The sequence below is a fragment of the Anabas testudineus genome, chromosome 17 (assembly GCF_900324465.2).
Source record: "Anabas testudineus chromosome 17, fAnaTes1.2, whole genome shotgun sequence".
Lineage (NCBI taxonomy): Eukaryota > Metazoa > Chordata > Actinopteri > Anabantiformes > Anabantidae > Anabas > Anabas testudineus.
Window position 1 is genome coordinate 20,154,397 of NC_046626.1, and position 19,274 is coordinate 20,173,670.

At 41.4% G+C, this 19,274-nt stretch overlaps 1 protein-coding gene across 2 annotated transcripts; it reads right to left on the reverse strand.

The window, feature by feature from the left end:
• Nucleotides 1–5,822: 5,822 nt before the first annotated feature.
• Nucleotides 5,823–8,626, reverse strand: LOC113171895 (tripartite motif-containing protein 16-like). Of its 2 annotated transcripts, XM_033326482.1 has the most exons (2): nt 6,854–8,626; nt 5,823–6,095 (listed from the first exon to the last, which is right to left on the reverse strand). In XM_033326482.1, exons 1-2 carry the CDS (start codon nt 8,364–8,366, stop codon nt 5,968–5,970), a joined length of 1,641 nt encoding a protein of 546 aa, XP_033182373.1. In that variant the 5' UTR covers nt 8,367–8,626; the 3' UTR covers nt 5,823–5,967. The 2 variants fall into 2 exon arrangements, with proteins under 2 accessions (XP_033182373.1, XP_033182372.1); XM_033326481.1 differs by having other exon boundaries at nt 6,020–8,626.
• Between the last annotated feature and the right edge of the window lie 10,648 nt (nt 8,627–19,274).

The window sequence follows — 19,274 nt, forward strand, 5'->3', positions numbered from 1 at the left end:
CAACAAATGTCTGAGTTTCACTTTGTTAGAAGTGAAACTAGTTTGAGCTCTGATCTCAACAACATGTGTTTGTGCAGTGAATGGAGTCTGTCAGCTCTTACACTTCACCACATGTTGGTTCCACCCATCCTCAAACTGTAGATCTGAAGAGGAGGGAACAAGGAAGTAAATGAACAGAGTGGAGCTCACTGTGTTTGAGAGCAGGAAGTAAAGGGAGGGTCATCAGGCTTTGATTGATTCCAGGAACAGCAGCGGTTTTAGAGAGAAACTGTGTTTAACCCTTTGTTGTGTACTTATGTAGCCGGCCTGTCCTGACTCTTAGTCTCTGGGCCAAAAAGATAATCTGCGTTGTGTTTTTTCTTAGGCCAAAAAAATTGCCTCGCTAGATGCAAGGTGCTCGCCTGCCCCTGATGTCCAGCAATGTCATGGATGCTGTGCAGTTCCTTTTCCCTTAGACTCTCTGGCAGAACAAACTGGTGCCTCTTTTGTCTACTAAAAGGCTCTTTGATGATCTGATAGAGAACTCTATTCTGGATCTTGAGCCTCTCCCATTGTTTAACTAGCACCATGACCTTTCCATCAAATCCCGTTTTCTCACGACTGGAAGGCCGCCTCCTTCGGATCACATGAGGCAAGATTCTAGAAATGACTGGGTCAAGTTCTTGGCTTCGCTGGAGTTCTTCTATAGTGAATATAGGGAGGGAGTCTTGCCCTGGTTGCAACAGGTCCTGGACAGACTGGATTAAGTCCACAGCTCTCTTTTCAGCAGCTACATCCCACAGGTCATGAGCATGAAGGACTGCCTTAATATCCACAGGATCACAGCAATACCTGACATGATCAGACTGAGACTTAGCAGGTTGAGAGTTTGATTTCTTCACTCGATGATACTGGACCTTTAAGCGGAATGAGTCTTGGATCCCACCATGACTAACACCCTCGGCTTCAGCAAGAAGGTGACTATACTGCTCTATGATGAGTCGGTGGACCCAGTGCCTTTTCCCAGCGCTGCTCGCATGCATCAAGCTTGGGTTTTGTCATAATATATGTGAGAGGGTTGTTGAGTGTCCATACTGTGAAAGGATGGCCTTTTAACCTATGGCTAAATTTCTCACACACGCTCCATTTCAGGGCTAGAAACTCAAGTAGGTAGGCTGGGTATCTTTTTTGAGAGTTTGCTCAAGGTCTTACTAGCGAGAGCAATGGGTCATGCTTTTTGTTCTCCAGCTGGTATCTGAGATAGTACAGCGCCAAGCCCATCAACGGACAGTATCAGAGGCTGAGAGAAATCTGGTTGTTTGAGGACAACACAGTTCAAGAGCCTGTCTTTCAGGTTAGATAGGGCAGTATCACATTCGTCTCTCCAATCAGAAGGCTTGAGTTTCCTGTATGAGCCAGTATTGGAATTTATCTTGATCCTCCCCCTCCTCTTTTGTCCAGCAGTGAGAGCGAACCGTGGCTTGGCTATGGAGGAACAATGTGGGATTAAGAGTGTTGGTAGTTAAATACCATCCCCAAGAAAGATTTTATCCTCCTTACTGATGGTGTACAACCATCATCCTCCATCAAATCAGTCTTTGACATCTTCGATATCACTTCAATTTTCGCTGGGTCCACAGCCACTCCATTGCTATCGATAACATGACCTAGAAACTTGACTGAGGATCGCATCAGATGACACTTTTTGGGGCTGAGGTTGAGATTATGTAACCGCAGTCGGTGGAACATGATCTCCAGCCTCTCCAAAGCTTCCTCTTCAGAGGAGGCAAATACAAGCAGGTCATCAAGGTAGCACAAGAAGCTGCTGAAATTCAAATCCCCAAATATGCTGAGCATCATTCGCATGAATGCGGCAGGACTGTTGCATAGACCTTGTGGCATCCCATTGTACTCATACAATCCCATGGGAGTCGTGAATGCATTGTATCTCTTGTCTTCCTCTGCCATTGGGATATTATAGAATCCTGATGTCCAGTCCATGGTGCGGAAGTAGGTGTTTCCACCCAGGGCGGCCAAACAGTCTGACTGAGGAGGCAGTGGGTGTGCATCCTTGACAGTCCTCGCATTAAGCCACCTGAAGTCAGTGCAGATCCTCAAACTGCAATTCTTTTTCCACACTAGTACGAGTGGAGATGCATAGTCACTCACAGACTTCCTTATTATTTCCTGCTCTTCCATTTCAGACAACACCTGTCGCAGTTTCTGGTAATGTGCTGGTGGTACTCTGCGGTAAGGGAGGCGAAATGGCTTCTCATCAGTAAGGTGAATGCGGTGCATGAAACCTTTTGCCTCGCCGCAGTCCAGGGCACTTTTGGAAAATATATCGATGTACTTCTCAAGCAAACCAACCAACTTTTCCTTCCCTGCCATGTTAGCACAACAAAGATCAATGTCCACATCTTGGAGTCCAACCTGTTGCAGCCGCTGTTTGAGGTCTACAGGTTTGACATGTTCATGCTGCATCTCCTGTTTGAGGCCCTCAGGTTGGTTGATGCCTTGAAAAACCTCAAATTCCTCCACAGCCAGACAAGGAGACACAGCTGCCAATTTACAGTTTTTCCCTAGGATAATGGGCTTATCTGACAGGTTAGCGATTTTCATGGGAACCCATCTATCACCCCACAATGGAGTTATGACCCGTCCGACCATAATGTTGCGTGGCATGGACTTTGATGAGGTGGGCTCAACAATTACTGTGCTGCCTGGTGACATGGGAACATTATTTGGTAGCTTACCCCAGACCAGATGCTCTTGTTTTGCCAGCAGGGTAACAGACTGGTGGAGCTTCACTGTGCCAATCTTGTCTGGGGGTTCCACATCTCCCCACTGGCATGAGTTTGCCATGAGGTTGAGAAACTGCTCACACTCTGAAGGAAGACTGCCACTGGAGATGAGACACCAGCATTCACTGGTTATCATCAGCTGGTGCATGAGAAATCTGATAACATTTGTGCCTACAATCAAATCATCACGCTGCCCAGGCACTACAAGGATGGGAACAACACAGGTTTCACCATATATTTTCATCTCCACCTCATAAATACACTTGGCTTTACTCTGTGTGCCACCACAGCCTACCAACACAATCTCCTGGTGCTGCTGCACACGCCTTCACATAGTGCTTCTTCATATCATCTCTGCTGAGGGTTTTTCCATCTGTGCCCACACATCCCCTCAGCCAATGCGGGCCAGCTAGTTTAAAGGATGGGAAACATGCTGACTTTGAGAAAGCTGGCGGTTGGGACAGTTTCTTTTGATGAGGTTTGGCTTAAAGCACTCCAGGCATAGGTGTTTCTGCCTGCAGTGTGCATGGGTGGAATGCTCTGAAGACTGGCACACTCTACACGGTCTAATGCGGAATTGAGCAGGGGGGATCAGGTTGCCTACAGCCTGATTGTTGTGCGACACTCCACGGTCAAAGAGGTTACTAAGCATCTTCATGCAGTCATCGTTACAAGGGGGTTTGACTGTTGCATTTGTCTCCGTCTGTGTGGGTGCCTCAACTGTGTGGTGTGTCATATCAGAATCATCAGGTGCAGGACTCTGGGCTTGAACTGTAGCTGGTCTGATGCTTTTTGATCTAAGTCACCTGCTCTTTCATTTCAATTTGATAGCGATCAACATGCTCCTGAATTTCACTGGCTGCCCATTTATCCGGTGCCTTAAACTTAAAAATGGCAGCAAGTGTGGGATCTGGACATTACTTGACAAACATCATTGCAGCCTCTTGATATGGGTCCTCTAGGTGGCGTCTTAGCCTCTTTAAGTCCTCCCCTGCTGCGTCAACTGCCTTATTGAGTCTAACCCAATACTCCACAGGGGTCTCTCCTGCCACTGGAACTGTGCTATAGAAATCGGCCATAGGCATACATGAATAAGTCACTTCACCAAAGTGCTGCATAAGGATGTCAAAGATGACTTTTGGGTTCTCTTGAGGCTTCAAGGATGGGCTGCTCCTCAAGGTTATCCTCACAACATCCTTAGCTTTGCCCATTAACTTAGACATAATTTCTAAGTACTGTTCTTTAACAGGTGTCGCTCGTTTCCTCAGATACACTTCCACCAACTCTTTCCATTCGGACACTGTGTTCTTATCTGATCCATCTCCTCTGAAGACAGGAGGCTCTCTCATATCAGACTGTAGGACTAACTTTGTACCAGTCAAGTTAAGGTAGGTGGGTTCACTGGGCAACTGGCTTTCACTACTCTGAGCTTGTGTGCTGCCGATATTTCCCACCCCACAATCCCCCTTTAACTCTTCTCTTATAGTCTGTCCCACTTGCTGAGCAATATGTGTTATTAAGTCATTGAGTGACTGATCAGTTGTGGCCGAAATGTCTGATGGTGGATCACCATGCCTAAAACCAGGAGCTGCATGTATACGAGTGGAACAGAAAATTGGTGAGTCTAAGTAATTTGCACCACGAACTGGCATAGACGGTAACTCGCTAATAATCTTCCCTATTCCAAAGGATAACCTAAAATGTCAGCTGGGGCTTTGTTTGTTTCTGCCTGACTAAGAACATATGTCATTTTTAGCAAGTTTTTTGGTCTTCCAGTCAAGAAGTCCAGGATCCAGTTACAAAGGGAGGTGCTCTATCATGTGTTGGTGAATGATAGTGTTAAATGCTGAACTAAAGTCCAATAAGTTTGTACATAGGAGTTCTTGTTTTCTAGGTGAGTGTAATGGGAATTTAACCCCTTTGTATCTCCTGGTATCTAACTTCCTCAGACACCCAACCTTCTGTTTTCTCACCAAAGTATGAAACAAATTTTGTCTTTTGATCATGCTGTCTAAGCCTCTCAGGAACTGTCACCTGGGTGTGAAATCCTGCGGGAAACTCTGAAAACCCACATCCCAGGAAATCAGTGGCAACACCTACAGCAGACAAAAGGTTGTGACACATATCTGGGGGGTGTTCCCCAGGTATAAAAACCCTGATTTCCCTTTGTTCAGGGTCTTTCTTCACTCTGACCGCTCGCGTGTTGACTGACCTTCTTTGCAAAGAATAAAACTTTGTCGGCCGGCAGAAGTCTCTATTTCATTCTTCACCAGCAGATGAAAATTTCCACAACAGTGAGTGAGGGCTAAGTGGAGTGTGGTGGAGATGGCGTCGCCGGTGGAACGGTTCGAACGGTCTACAAACTGCAGTGGATCCAGTGTTACAGGCAGCAGGGTCTTTATGTGCATGTGCAATCATGACGAGCCTCTTGAAAAACTTCATGATGATGGGAGTGAGTGCAATGGGACGGTAATCATTGAGGCAGGACACAGATGGTTTCTTCGGCACAGGGACGATGGTCTTGAAGCACTTGGGGACAACAGTGGTGCTCAGAGATATGTTGAAGATGTCAGTGAAAACATCTGCCAGATGGTCTGCACATTCTCTGAGGATGTTTGTATAAACAACATCCAGTGTGGTTTCCCCTTTGGTTGCAAAGTCCACAATTTGATGAAATTTAGGGAGCACAGTTCTGACATTTGCATTGAAATCTCCGTCAACACTAAACAGTTCATCACGTTTGTGTTCTGCAGTTTGTTGATGGTCCGACAAAGTACACAGGGCTCTTCCTTAGCATTAGCGCTAGGTGGAATGTATGTAATTTTATATATCATGTATTTTTGGTTGAGATGTTTTTACTTACTAAGTTGGTTCAATGAAGACTCTCAGTTATAGGAACAAAAGATAAACAGCATCTTTACTTCTTGTCATCACAGTATTTACTGTTTTATTAGATCTGTCAAATTCCTCCAACTCCATTTCAATGTACACAATGTTCAGAACAACATCCCTTTGATAAAATAATCAAGAAATGATGAGATAATAAAGACGTTCTGACAATTCTTGTTTGATTTAACTGATTTCTGTGAAGTAATGTCACAAAAACACAAGGAATAAATAAGATTAAACATTAAATACATTACTTCTGTCTATTTTACTTTATAGAACTTGAGCAGTGTGTTTATCAGAGTAAAAAAGCCAGTCCAGCATAGAGAGGCTGAGTGAATGTGGTCTGGACTCTGTGGAGGAGAGTCATGGTTTCAGAGACGCTGTAGAAGGACAGAACACCTGCTCTGTGATCCAGGTAAACTCCTATTCTGGAGGACGGAGGACGGAGTTTGGATGTTGTTATTCAGATATACCATTTTTGGATGTAAGTAGCTTCAGTTATATTCTCCTCAGCTTGAAATGAGATCCTGTGATAGAAAAACAAGAAAATACTTTGTTCATTGTAAAACGTTTATTAATCATTTAATCCTTCAGTTTGTTCACAAACACAACATGTGAAAGTCAAATATGACAAATTAGTCCTGGTATATATTTTCATGCACAGATTAATTTCATTCAGATGTGTACAACACAATGAAGATTATTATTTAAAATAAACATTTTTAATCTGTATGGTAAAATCCTTATGAACAGACAGATCTATTTAAGTCTCCAAAGGTTTGGGGTTCAGTGTCTTGTCCAGAGACACTTTGAAATGTTGTCAGGAGGAATCCAGAGTGGAAATAAAGCATTGTACTGATCACAATAATTAGAGAAGTGTTGAGAGTAAAACATCTATAATAACGAATAAGGAGCACTCCAACGAATTTCTCTGTTAACGTCAAATACAATTATTCATCAAACATTCAAAGCAAAGTAAAGAGGAAAATAGAAAACCTGTATTCATTTAAGTTTACAGAACTCAGCAGTGACTTCAGGAACATAAGAAGTAGGAAGGTAACGTAGCCAAAGTCCAGCATAGAGAGGCTGAGTGAATGTGGTCTGGACTCTGTGGAGGAGAGTCATGGTTTCAGAGACGCTGTAGAAGGACAGAACACCTGCTCTGTGATCCAGGTAAACTCCTATTCTGGAGGACGGAGGACCTGAGACTGGAGTTTCGATATCGTTGTGCCAGAATTCATAGCTGTTTTCATTACAATCTAATGCCCATGATTTGTTATTAAGTCCAAACCCACATTCACTCCTTTGTCCTGCTCTGCTGATATTTTTGTATGTGACAGCTATATTAACTCCTCTCCCGCTCCACTCCACCTCCCAGTAACAACGTCCAGTCAGACTCTCTCTACTCAGGACCTCTTTCCAAGAAACAAATCTGTCTGGATGACAAGAATAGGGGAGTTCTTGACTTAATAATGTTGCTCTTCTTTTTCCCTGAGATAATAACAGGTTTGTGTTTGCTGTGTTTGGATCCAGTGTGATTTCTTGTGAGTATTTTAAGAATCCAGCTCTGGTCTTTGGTTCTGGATTTGACAGTAAAACATCCACTTCAGTCTCTGTCTGTGAGATATTTGTCCATGTCTCCCTCAGAATGTCCTGTAGTTTGTCTCTGAGCTCTGACACAGCTGCTGTCACATCCTCAAAGTATCTCAGAGGACGGATATTGATGCTGGATGAGTGTGTAGATTGACTGAGTGCTGACACTGAGGGGTAGTTGTGTAGAAACTGGGTGTGATCCTCTGTGTGTGAGAGCTGCTCCAGCTCAGCGTCTTTCCTCTTCAGCTCAGTGATCTCCTGCTCCAGCTTCTCCTGAAGCTCTTTGACTCGACTCACTTCAGTTTCCTGCTGGGATCTGATCTGCTGCTTCACATCAGACCTTCTTTTGTCAATGAGACCAATCAGCTGAGTGAAGATCTTCTCACTGTGCTCCACTGTTTTACCAGCAGAGTGATTGATAGCCTCCACCTCCTGTTGAAGCAGCTTCACCTCTTTCTCTCTGTCCTGGATTCTCTGCTGGAGTTTTTGTCGACTCCCCTCCAGCTCTCTCTGCCTCTCAGTCCTTTCTGCTGCAGCTGAGACTGTGTCGTGACCTTTATGTTGATCCACAGAGCAGAGATAACAGATACACTGCTGATCAGTACGACAGAACATCTTCATCACCACATCGTGACGAGAGCAGATGTTCTCCTGGAGCTTCTTGGAGGGCTCCACCAGTTTGTGTTTTCTGAATGGAGCAGCAGAATTATGAGAGTGCAGGTGTTTCTCACAGTATGAAACCAGACATTGAAGACAGGACTTGAGAGCTTTCAGTTTTCTCCCAGTGCAGACATCACAGGCCACATCTTCAGGTCCAGCATAGCAGTGATCAGCAGGAGCAGCTTGGAGTCCAGTCTTCTTCAGCTCCTCCACTAAAACTGCTAACATGGTGTTTTTAACCAGCACAGGTCTCGGTGTGAAGGTCTGTCTACACTGAGGGCAGCTGTAGAGTTTCTTACCATCCTCTTCATCCCAGAAACTGTTAATACAGTTCATACAGTAACTGTGTCCACAGTGAATAGTCACAGGATCCTTCAGTAGATCCAGACAGATCGAACAAGAGAAGGTTTCTCGGTCCAGCTGAACTCCTTTCTGCGCCATTTCACCTCTCAGTGTCAACAACTGTCTGAGTTTCACTTTGTTAGAAGTGAAACTAGTTTGAGCTCTGATCTCAACAACATGTGTTTGTGCAGTGAATGGAGTCTGTCAGCTCTTACACTTCAGCACATGTTGGTTCCACCCATCCTCAAACTGTAGATCTGAAGAGGAGGGAACAAGGAAATAAATGGACAGAGTGGAGCTCACTGTGTTTGAGAGCAGGAAGTAAAGGGAGGGTCATCAGGCTTTGGTTCATTCCAGGAACAGGAGCAGTTTTAGAGAGAAACTGTGTTTAACCCTTTGTTGTGTACTTACATGTTTCTTAGCATTTTATTAACTTTAATTAGTTTATTTCATTAAAGTCTAATGACTCAGTAAATTCATTCCACTTTAAATAAAGGTACCATGAACTACACATTAGGAAACAACATGATCTCTGAACCTAAAACAACAAGTCAGCTGCTCATTTCATTCCAGGAGGTCAAGATAAAATAGCACAGAAACCAGCAGCACTTTATTATTTCTATACAAATATAGACCAGTGTGGATTCACTGACAAACTGTACTGACAGAACCAACCGTAAACCATCAAACTAAACTGACAGCTGTTTTTCTCCTTTAATGTTTTTAGTGCGTCATAATTAATAAGTTTCACATTAACATTACTGTAGCTCAAAGAAAAAAACTTGTCAGAAGATATTTACACCAAATTTTCAGCTTCAGCTCTGTCAAATATGTTGAATTTGTTCTGCAGTACCACTTTGAAACACTTGGTGTCAGTGCTACATATTGTTCCTTTAAGTATAATCTTTTTAATTTCCATCACTTTACAGGTTAAATGATGCTAAATACTGTAAATTGAATGAACTCAGACTTTATGTGTCATCGTTTGAATCAAACATGAGTTGTCTATGATTGCAACAAAATCCTAAAATGTGTTTTTCCAATAAAGCTTGAATTTATATATCATGTATATTTGGTTTAACAGTCTTTACTTAATCAGAAAATCATAACCTGTTTGATTTTCATATGGACGACATGAGAGAGAGCAGGAAGAAAAGGGGTTAATCAGGCTTTGATTCATTCCAGATGATCAGCTCAGATTTTAAGTTGTAAATTCTTCATTTCTAAGTTTAGAGGTTCTCTAAAAATGACAAAAAGTACTTCCCATAAAATCCACAGACAGGAATTAAAGTAAAGAATTAACTGTAATAAAGCTGAATTTTTAAGTTCTTACAAGTTTTTGAGTGAAACCATCATAAACAACACTGATGGTGTTTTACTGCAAACTTCAAGCTCCTCAGTGGACCTATATTCATAAGACTGAGATCAGCATTTCTGGAGCTGCAAGATAAATAAACTGTTAGCAGCTTTTAAAATTTAACCAACAAGATGATAAAATGAGGAACTTTGAAGAATGAAGAACCAGGCTGATCGTGGAAATATCCTGGTCTCTCATACTGTTTTTTCTCCTTGGTGTGTGAACTTCACCTGCTGATATTTAAACCACAAGACCACAAACCTGTTGATCACTAAGTACAGAATAATGGTGCAATTGTGTTTTGATGTTTAATCTCTGTTATAATATGAAAAATAATTTGACATATTCAGCATCTCAAAATATTTAAAATCAACTAATTTCAATGTATTTGTCTTAATTTTGCCAAAATGTCGTTGGTATAAGACAGAAACAATCTTGAAAATAGATAATTAAGGTTTGTTAACCTACATTAAAAATGGGAAATTAGAAACAGGGTTCAGCATCATTAGATTTAACTTTCTGTGGAGGGGTCTGTAAACAGTTACGATAAATCTGTTATATGAAAATAAAAACAGGGACAGAGAAACCAGACTGTAAACAAAGAGGTTACAAAAGAACTAAATATATAATAAAATATATTAAACAAAATCAATATAATGTCATTCTGGGTTATTCTTGATGATTTAATATATATTTTAAGTTTATTTTCTTATTCACATGATGAATTATAATTAAGTTCTCTGAAACATTGTTAATGTAGAAACAGTAAAGACAGATTTAATTTAACCTTTGAAAAACTGAGTCAAAGTTTTAATAACATCTGGATTAAAACATTATAACCCAGGGGTGTTTGTCTGTGAGGTAACAGAGCTAAACACTGAACCTCTGTAAAAACCTCAGTGTGAGGTTTAATCTTGATTAAAATATGGAGTCTGACACAAAGTCTGTTGTTTTATGACAGAATCTGTTCAGTTCTTGATCTCGTGTCCATTTGTAGGACTCTGGTCTCAGTGTCAGTGACTGAAGTCACAAATTTAGTGGAGTCACAAAACAAATGACAGAGAACTCAGCTAATTTCTCTGTGACAACATATAATAGAGAAGAAAGTTGAAGATAGACACTGACAAATGTTCCTGTGCTCTTAACGTGAACTTCGTGTGCTGTGTGGAGTTTCAGGAGAAAAACTGTCTCAGTTTTATTCTCATATTAGGCTCAAAATGTCTCCAACAGCTTTGAACCAGATCCTGACATGAAGACAGGTGATAAGACTTTCTCCATCTTTCTAAACAAATGTACTTTATTACATTAACCTGCAGTTTGGCAACTAATTCAATGATTCTACTTTATTAAATTAGTCCCATTCAGTGAGTTCATGTCCATATTTACTTTATAGTTTAATGTAGAATCATAGTTATGTAAAAAATGATCCCCATAATTCCCCATAAAATCTGAGAACAGTTCTCATTATATCTGAAGGATTTAAGTTTTGGTCAGAGTCAAGACGATTCTGTATAAAACATCATGACACTGTCACGACTTTCAGAAGATAGATTGAAACAAGACAGAAAGAACAAAGGGAATCAAAGAAAATCAGTCCACAATGAGGGAAAAGACTAAATCAAGGCACCAGAGACAAAGAGCAGGAGAAGAGGTCTGATGAGACCAAACTAAGTGAAACTAGAACAGGAACCAAACAGAACGGAGCATGAAAGAGGGACCGAACAAGAGCAGAGGCAACCTGACATGGAGAAACACAGGAACTAAGAAGTGGCAGAAACAGGACAGACTCATGAAACTGAAGCACTAACAAACATGAAGCAACCATAAGATCAAAACTCAGTCCATGAACCAACTTACAACAGGGGCGAGGCGAGAACACAGTCCAACTACAGCAGAGGTGGTAACAGGCAGGAAGAGTGAAGTCCAAACACGCTGAAGCAACAGAGGAACAGGACGACGTGGGAGAGGAGAACTTCCACTGTGGACCTTGATTGGTAAAGTGTCTCCAGCTGGACATGGTTAGGGTGTGAGCGGTGAAAGCTGAGGAGGAGTGTGAACAAGGGGAGTGAGAGAAAAAACCAAACAGAATCAAACAAAGAGCTGTGACAGATGCCGTTAGCAGCCTGAATGTTAGTAGGTCAAAACATAAACCATGGTGATATTTGAATTCTATAATTCTATAGACAATGCTGCAACTACAATAAAATCCCATTTAAAACGGCCACACGTCAAACTACCACCGTGAAACAACTAGATTTAGGATATTTTACTGACCTTTGACCTAAACCAGTTGGACACCATTGACCATCACAGATGTAAAGACAACAGAAAACTATGGACTCTAAGTCCTCCACTGCATCCCTGGTTACTAGGATGAAGACACCTTCTTGTGTTGTGCATCAGTTTTCAGATTTCACACTGTGTCCGTTTGTTTACAGGTGTCAGTCTGTAACACGGATGCTGCATTCAGGTCTCATGGAAAGAGTGGGACTGATTATTCACAGTAGATTTAGGGTGTAAATAAAAGTAGAGGAAGTGAAATTTGATGCTACATGTGACCAGACGAGGCTGATGTGAATTCTCAACTTCCCTTCATGATCTACTCACACACAGATATATAAAAAGGTCAGAGGCGTGGCTTCAACCAAAGAAACTCAATTTGATTACAAAATAGGAAAAGTCCAGATAAAACAAATAAATTCCCACTAAAAGATACAAATTCAGTTTTAATTACAATAATAATTCAACTCAACTCAACTTTATTTATAACGCCCTTTAAAAAAGATTTCAACTGTGTGTAGCCCCTAGTAGGCTTGTGCCCTACCATGGCTACAGTATCTATAATCTACACTTCTGAACCTGGCTGAGTATCTAAGATGATCTGTTCTATGGTTCCTACTGAGTTTTAGGCACAGTGTGATTCAGTTCTGTCAGTAACTCAGATTTAAGGTTCTCTGTGTTCATTTATCACTGGGTTCGTTAAGGAGATTGGCAGTAGCAACTCTACAAAGAGAGTGAAAACACCTCCATCCTACTAGAAACACATACAAACTTATAAAAATAGCAAAAGGAATGTATTTATAAAATGTAACAATTATAAAGTGACAAAACAAATAAAACTTATTTTAGATCAATAACTAAAAATCAGATGTTCAGACAAAATGATAAGAAAATAATCAACACAACATAAATAAATAGAATTCTTGTCAAGTCAACCAAATATTCAGTTATCAGTTCTTATTGTTCTTTTCTTATGTTCCTTGTTGAATGATTCCTTTAACGGTCTCAGTTTCATTTGTTTCAATATTCAGTCAAAATTGTATCCGAGAATGAAAAGGTGAATTTCCCTCGAAGAGTGTCTCCTTTAATCTGGTTCCTACCACCGCCTTGGAGTGATGACCTTGGAGTCCTGATGAGAAGACTTCAGCTCCTCGACAGCAGAAGAATTGTTCCTCAAAAACAAAAACCAACCAGGATTTGTCCTCTCGTCTCTTTCAATTCAGTTACCTTCAGTAACTCTTCTCACTGGCAGCTCCAGCTCTATGGACTCTAATCCAGCAAACATCTAGTCAAAATGTTCTACTTAACTTTTATGACTTTCAACTGTTCTTTCCTCCTCTGTTCACACACCTGTCCTAGTTGTGTGTTCTACTAGAGTCATGATGGGAGTGTAGAAAGTGACTGTGTAAATCAGAGCACTAAATAATAACCTGGGTTACATGCGCATAAACAATTTTCTCTAGGATTTTAGAGATAAAAGGCAACTTGGAGATGGGCCTAAAATTAGCCAACTCCGTGTGGTCCAGACCTGGTTTCTTAAGCAGGGGTTGTATCACTGCATGTTTGAAATTTGCCGGGACACCACCTGAAGTCAGGCTGCCGTTTATAATGGACAAAACCAACTGCCCTATACTGTGGAAAACCTCTTTAAGAAAATGAGGAGGGAGAGCATCTCGAGGGGAGCCCGATGGTTTGATGTGGCTCATCACTTCCTCCAAAAGTGAGAGTGTTACCGGCTCAAGCGTATCGAACACAGCCAAACAAGGAGCACAATCAGATGGGTCAACAGCAGGAGCTGAGATGGAGGCCCTTGTGGCAACAACCTTCTCAGTAAAAAAGTGCAGGAAATTATTGCACATATCAGCAGAAAATTCCAGGCAGCACAATCTTGTTGAAGGATTTAAAACAAAGTCAATTGTCTTAAATAACACACATGGATTTTGGCTATTTGATGCAATAATGTTTGAAGGGGATTCTTTTTTAGCATCTTAAACAGTATTTTGATGCTGACGCCAACAACCCTTTAGAATTTGAAAGGAGACCTGCAGACCATCCTTCTTCCACCTGCGCTCAGCTTGTCGACACTTTTGCCGAACTTCTCGAGTCCTGCTGCTGAGCCAAGGCTCAGATTTAACTTTAGGCAGCACAGTTTTTAATGGGGCCACAGTGTCTAGTAGGGCGCAACAGGAGGAGTGAAACCAGGAGCTGAGTTCCTCTGTTGTAACATCAACAGTCGAGCCAGAAGGAGGTCATAGCTGGTTAAAGTCAGCAGAAAACTGACCAGTGGTGGAAGAATTAAAAATCCGGCACAGGCGAGTAGGAGCAGACGATTTAACTGCTGCACAGGAAAAGTCAGCATCAAATAAAATGGACAGGTGATCAGAGAACACATTAATGCAGGTCTTTAAGTTTGATAGAGACAAATCATGAGAGAGAACCAGATCTAATGTATGTCTCTGATTGTGTGTGGGACCAGCCAAAGATTGTACCAGATTAAAAGAGTCAATAATGGCTAAAAAGTCTCTCACCAGCGTTTTTTCAAGGCAACACATGTATTAAAATCACCAACAATAAAGAGACGATCATAGTTTGGCATCATTTCAGCCAAGAATTCAGAGAAATCATTTAAAAAATCCTTGTTGTATCTGGGAGGTCGGTAGATGACAGCAAACAGAACTGGATCAGAGCGACCCACCTCAAATAGAGTCTCCTCAAAGCTGGAAAGTTTTGTTGGTCATCGATCTGGTGTTCACCAGGCCGATTCTGACTGGGGTTTGTGGTTTAGAGCAGGAGAGCCGAGGAAGTGCCCTCAGGTTACGGGGGTTTACTCCGCGCTGGCGGGCCGAGGAGAGCAGGGACGAGGAGGCTGGAAGATCTCATCACTACCTGCAACAGGTGTCAGGGAGGCTCCGATGGGGTCCAGGAAACACAAGGGTACAACGAAGGGACGGTGCAATCAGTGTCCTGCTCGGGAGAAACAAGGGGAGCGAGCCAGGCAGGTCTTCAGCTTCACCAACTGACCACTGCGTTTACTGCGACGACATTTTCGCAGAGAGAGAAGAGCCAAGGCCCGAAACAGGTGAGTCGGAATTCCCAACAGGAGTGGTGGCAGAGTTTTTGTCCACAAGGATCAAATATACGGAGATCCTTAACATTTTGTTGAAGATCCAGAAGGAACTGGCGATTATAAACCAGCTGAGACTCAGTCTGTAGAGTTCCAAAATGTCGGAAACAGGGGACGAGCAGCCACAAACACCGGCGCCATCTTGTTCTCCAAACAAGGACTCTCATAACAATACAACAATTGTCCTAAAAATGATCTTTACACCATATAATTCAAAGCTGCTACTACTGGACGAGCTTCTCCTCCAGAAGAGTTTAACACCAAAGTTTAAGAAAACAATAAATGAGAGCGTTCATGGGAGAGGGGACAGATCATCACAGCAACCTCCACACGTTCACCTGGAACAAACTGGACCAACACACCGTGTTAGAAACCCACTGACCCCCCTCCTACTAAAGGTCAACGACGGAGAAAAATGATTTTAGCAGCACTTTGTTAACACACCCAGAAAAAACACTAACAACTAAAGAAGAACAGCATCACTGGAGCAAAGTCAATAGAAATAAAACCCAGTAACAAATAGTTCAAATACACTGAATATAACAACGTAGAAAATGAAAAACACAAAAATAATTAACCATCAAACTGCTGGTTTCCTCTGTACTACTCCCACGTCATAGACACACTGTGAACAAGAAGTTCACCAGCATGAAGTCAACCCCCCCCGGATCATTACTCCCAGATACAGCAGCACAAAGTAGAACCAGGACTGAAATCAGCAGTAAGAACAGGACGGAACAGAATCAGAGAGAATCAATAAGAACCTAATGAAAAACAACCAGCAGCAGACGTCTCCTGAGAAATAAACAAACTGGGTCAATGACAGCAGATCCAGAACCAGGCCCGGCACATTTCTAACAGCAGACTGCCAACCTTCTGCACCGGACACAGTACTGAGCTTAACCTCCACCTCCTGCTGCCTCCACAGGGGGAGACGATGTGCAGAGACATAAGAAGGATAATAAGGAGGATATGACGTCACCAGGTGAGGCCTGATAGGAGCACAGGTAACGCTACAGGAGTTCATTACAAGAGAGTAAATATAAGAACCAGAACAGAAAGTGTCCACAGAGTTCAAATACTAAACAGTCCTATGATGCAGTGTTGAAGAAGACGATCCAGCACTGTAAAAAAACTACTGTGGTTACATTCTCATGTTAGTGGAAACCAGGAAAATCAGCTGACGCATGTTGAAGCTTTGATTAAAACTAAATCCATCAGAAATACAGCAGTGGGACCAAAGACACAAACAGGAAACAAACCCAGATAAAAACTAGAATGAATTCTGAATGTGGACGAACCAATAACATCCAATCTTCCTGTACTGGATGATGGGCCTCCTTCTTCTATTGTTGAATTCATTACTTCAAGAGATATATTTGCTCCTTTAATCTCAGTATTTGTGTTTTGCAGCTCAAAGGTTTGAACCTACAGCCTCTTCCTTCATGTGAGTATCTGTGGGACTTCCAGAGAGTGAACAACTCAGCTGCTGTAAAACAGAGCAACAAGTCCATTAAAGTCCTGTTCGCTTCCTTATTGACAACATATAATAGTCGGGTTAGAGTCTTATGCACAGTGATGTAGTTGGGTGGTAAGAACATTAGAAGGGAAAGAGAAGAGTCAGCACAAAGAGAGAGAAGAACCAGGTGGAAAAGTGGTCAAATGGTTTCAGTCAATCACAGTGAGAAGAACAAGGCAGCTTACATGTCATTAAATTAGAATTTGACATGAAGAAAGTGACTTTCTCCTAATGTTCATTTATTGAGCAGTGAGAATAATTCAATTCAATTCAATTCAATTCAATTCAATTCAATTCAATTCAATTCAATTCAATTCAATTCAATTCAATTCAATTCAATTCAATTCAATTCAATTCAATTCAATTTTATTTGTACAGAGTTTTTAACAATTGTCATTGTCACAAAGCAGCTTCACACAACCAAAGAAACTATGGAAGTTTATATGAACAGTGAATGTGTATGAATCAGATTGTCCCAGATGAACAAGTTGATGGCGACAGTGGCAAGAAAAAACTCCCTGAGAAGGCGACAGGAAGAAACCTTGAGAGGAACCGGACTCAACAGAGAACCCATCCTCATCTGGGTGAGAACAGAAAGCAGGAATTAAACGTTCATACTGTGTGTTAGGCAGCAGGCAGTTCAGTATAACAGCTGATGTCTTTAAGTTAATATGGAGTCCAGTTCATTGTTGGAGGCTCAGGTAGACTTGTAGGAAATTCCAGTCCTGGACTATGGAGCGACTGACGTTAAGTCGAGACCTCAGAGAAACAGCTGTGAACATCAGCCGAGGCCAGGACCGTCTTCATGTAGAGTGGAACCAACCCCAGTCAGCACACGCATCCAAAGACCATGTTCCACCCCGAAAAGGAGAAAATCAATAAAGATGTGGACACGGACTTCACTCTGTGGCATCTTTATGAAGAATGGTTTCACTAAACATCACCAACATAGAAGCAGCCGTGTTCCACAATATGTGTCTGTTGACATTACGTTCTACTTCAGTCCCAGTCCATCTGTGTCAGTTCCTAAAATTCCTTTACATGTTCCTTAGACACAACATGTGATCTGATCAGTCCAGTGACTCTTATTCTCCTGTTTTACAGGAACAAACACAAAGAAATACTCCGAATATCACCTGAGCTCATGTCTCCATTATCCTGTTGAGTTTCCCTCCATCCTGACAGATCTAACTGCTTCACTAGTTGCTTCAAACTAATTAGAAACCAACATGTTTCTTTCCCACTGTCAGTAAACATACAGTAGGTAACAGTAACATGTTTCAATAAACACACACATGACATTTTGAATGTCCCCATTCAAACCACGTGTAGAGCTAATCATGCACGTTGACACTGACTATAACCTGGGCGCTCACATCTCTGCACACTCTGATTTCCATTCATACTAACTAGGATTTCAGAGGATGATCCACTTCAATGAATTCTGTAAACTCTCCACTATTCTCTTCATCCAAACTTATTCCGATTTTAACTATATTGTTTTTATTTTATTGTTTTTAGCTTCATTATCTATGACACCTCTCACAATTTCATCCAAGAGACGAGATCTCCAACCAGAAGAGGGACACCAGGACGAGTCAGACAGGTCCAGAGGTCAGAGGGTGTCTGGATCACTGGCAGCTCAGTGAGCATAATCCCACGACCTTTGGAAACTAAGTGATGACTGTGTGGATCAACATTAGAATAAGTTTTCTCCAAGTTCTTGGTGTTGTCCTGGTCCTGTAGTTAAATAGTTGACGTGGACGATATCATGTCTGATGTGTTCAGAAGAGAGAAGCTGAACAAACTGACAACTCTCAATAAAAAAGGTTTAATATATTTAAAATTCAAGTTAATGAATTCAATTAACTTCTATTAATTAAACTGCTGATTGTTGTAAATGAAAATATCCTGGACAGAAAAATGTGAATGTAGTAATTGTTCCCAGTAAAATGATTTCAGCAGGTGTGTTGAGCACTTTAGCAGAGCACTGTCTGCATGTGTTGTTCTCATTAGGGACTGAGCCTCCATAAAGGTCTGATCCTAGAATCGCTGCCTATCCCACGTCTGACACAACTAAATATGAGGATATGGTTGAACGTAATGACACTGCTCTGTGGAACATCTGGCTGTAGATTTATCAACACATGTCCTGCTGCCTTCAAATGCTGCAGGAATGTAGAAAAACTAATAAACTCAATTAATACTCTTGTTACTAAACTGTTTCTGAAGTACAACGTCACTAATTCATCTACACAATGTATTTTACTGACGCTGTTCATTAAAGCTGGTAGTTTGATTCATTGTCTACATTTAATGTTAACATGTATTTCAGGTTTCATGTAAAGATTGACGTCATTCATAGAGTTGGTTTAATGAAGACTCTCAGTTATGGGAACAAAAGATAAACAGCATCTTTACTTCTTGTCATCACAGTATTTACTGTTTTATTAGATCTGTCAAATTTACTCCATTTCAATTTACACAATGTTCAGAACAACATCCCTTTGATAAAGAACCATCAATTTCTAGGTTGGATTTCTAAGAAATCTGTTGTGATTTCTGTTCATATGCAGTGGAAGAAAAACACCAGCAGACAAATCCATTCAAAGAAATATTCAACAAAGGTTATGAGCAGAGAGAAGTTATTGTCATGTGGAGTAATGTCAGTTTGAGGAAAGAAAAGTTGTCATGAGCAGTGATATCCTTCATGACTAAACACAGGAA

Bases quoted from the DNA above. Each gene is read 5' to 3' on its own strand.
- LOC113171895 (XM_033326481.1), bottom strand. From the start codon at position 8,366: ATGGCGCAGAAAGGAGTTCAGCTGGACCGAGAAACCTTCTCTTGTTCG.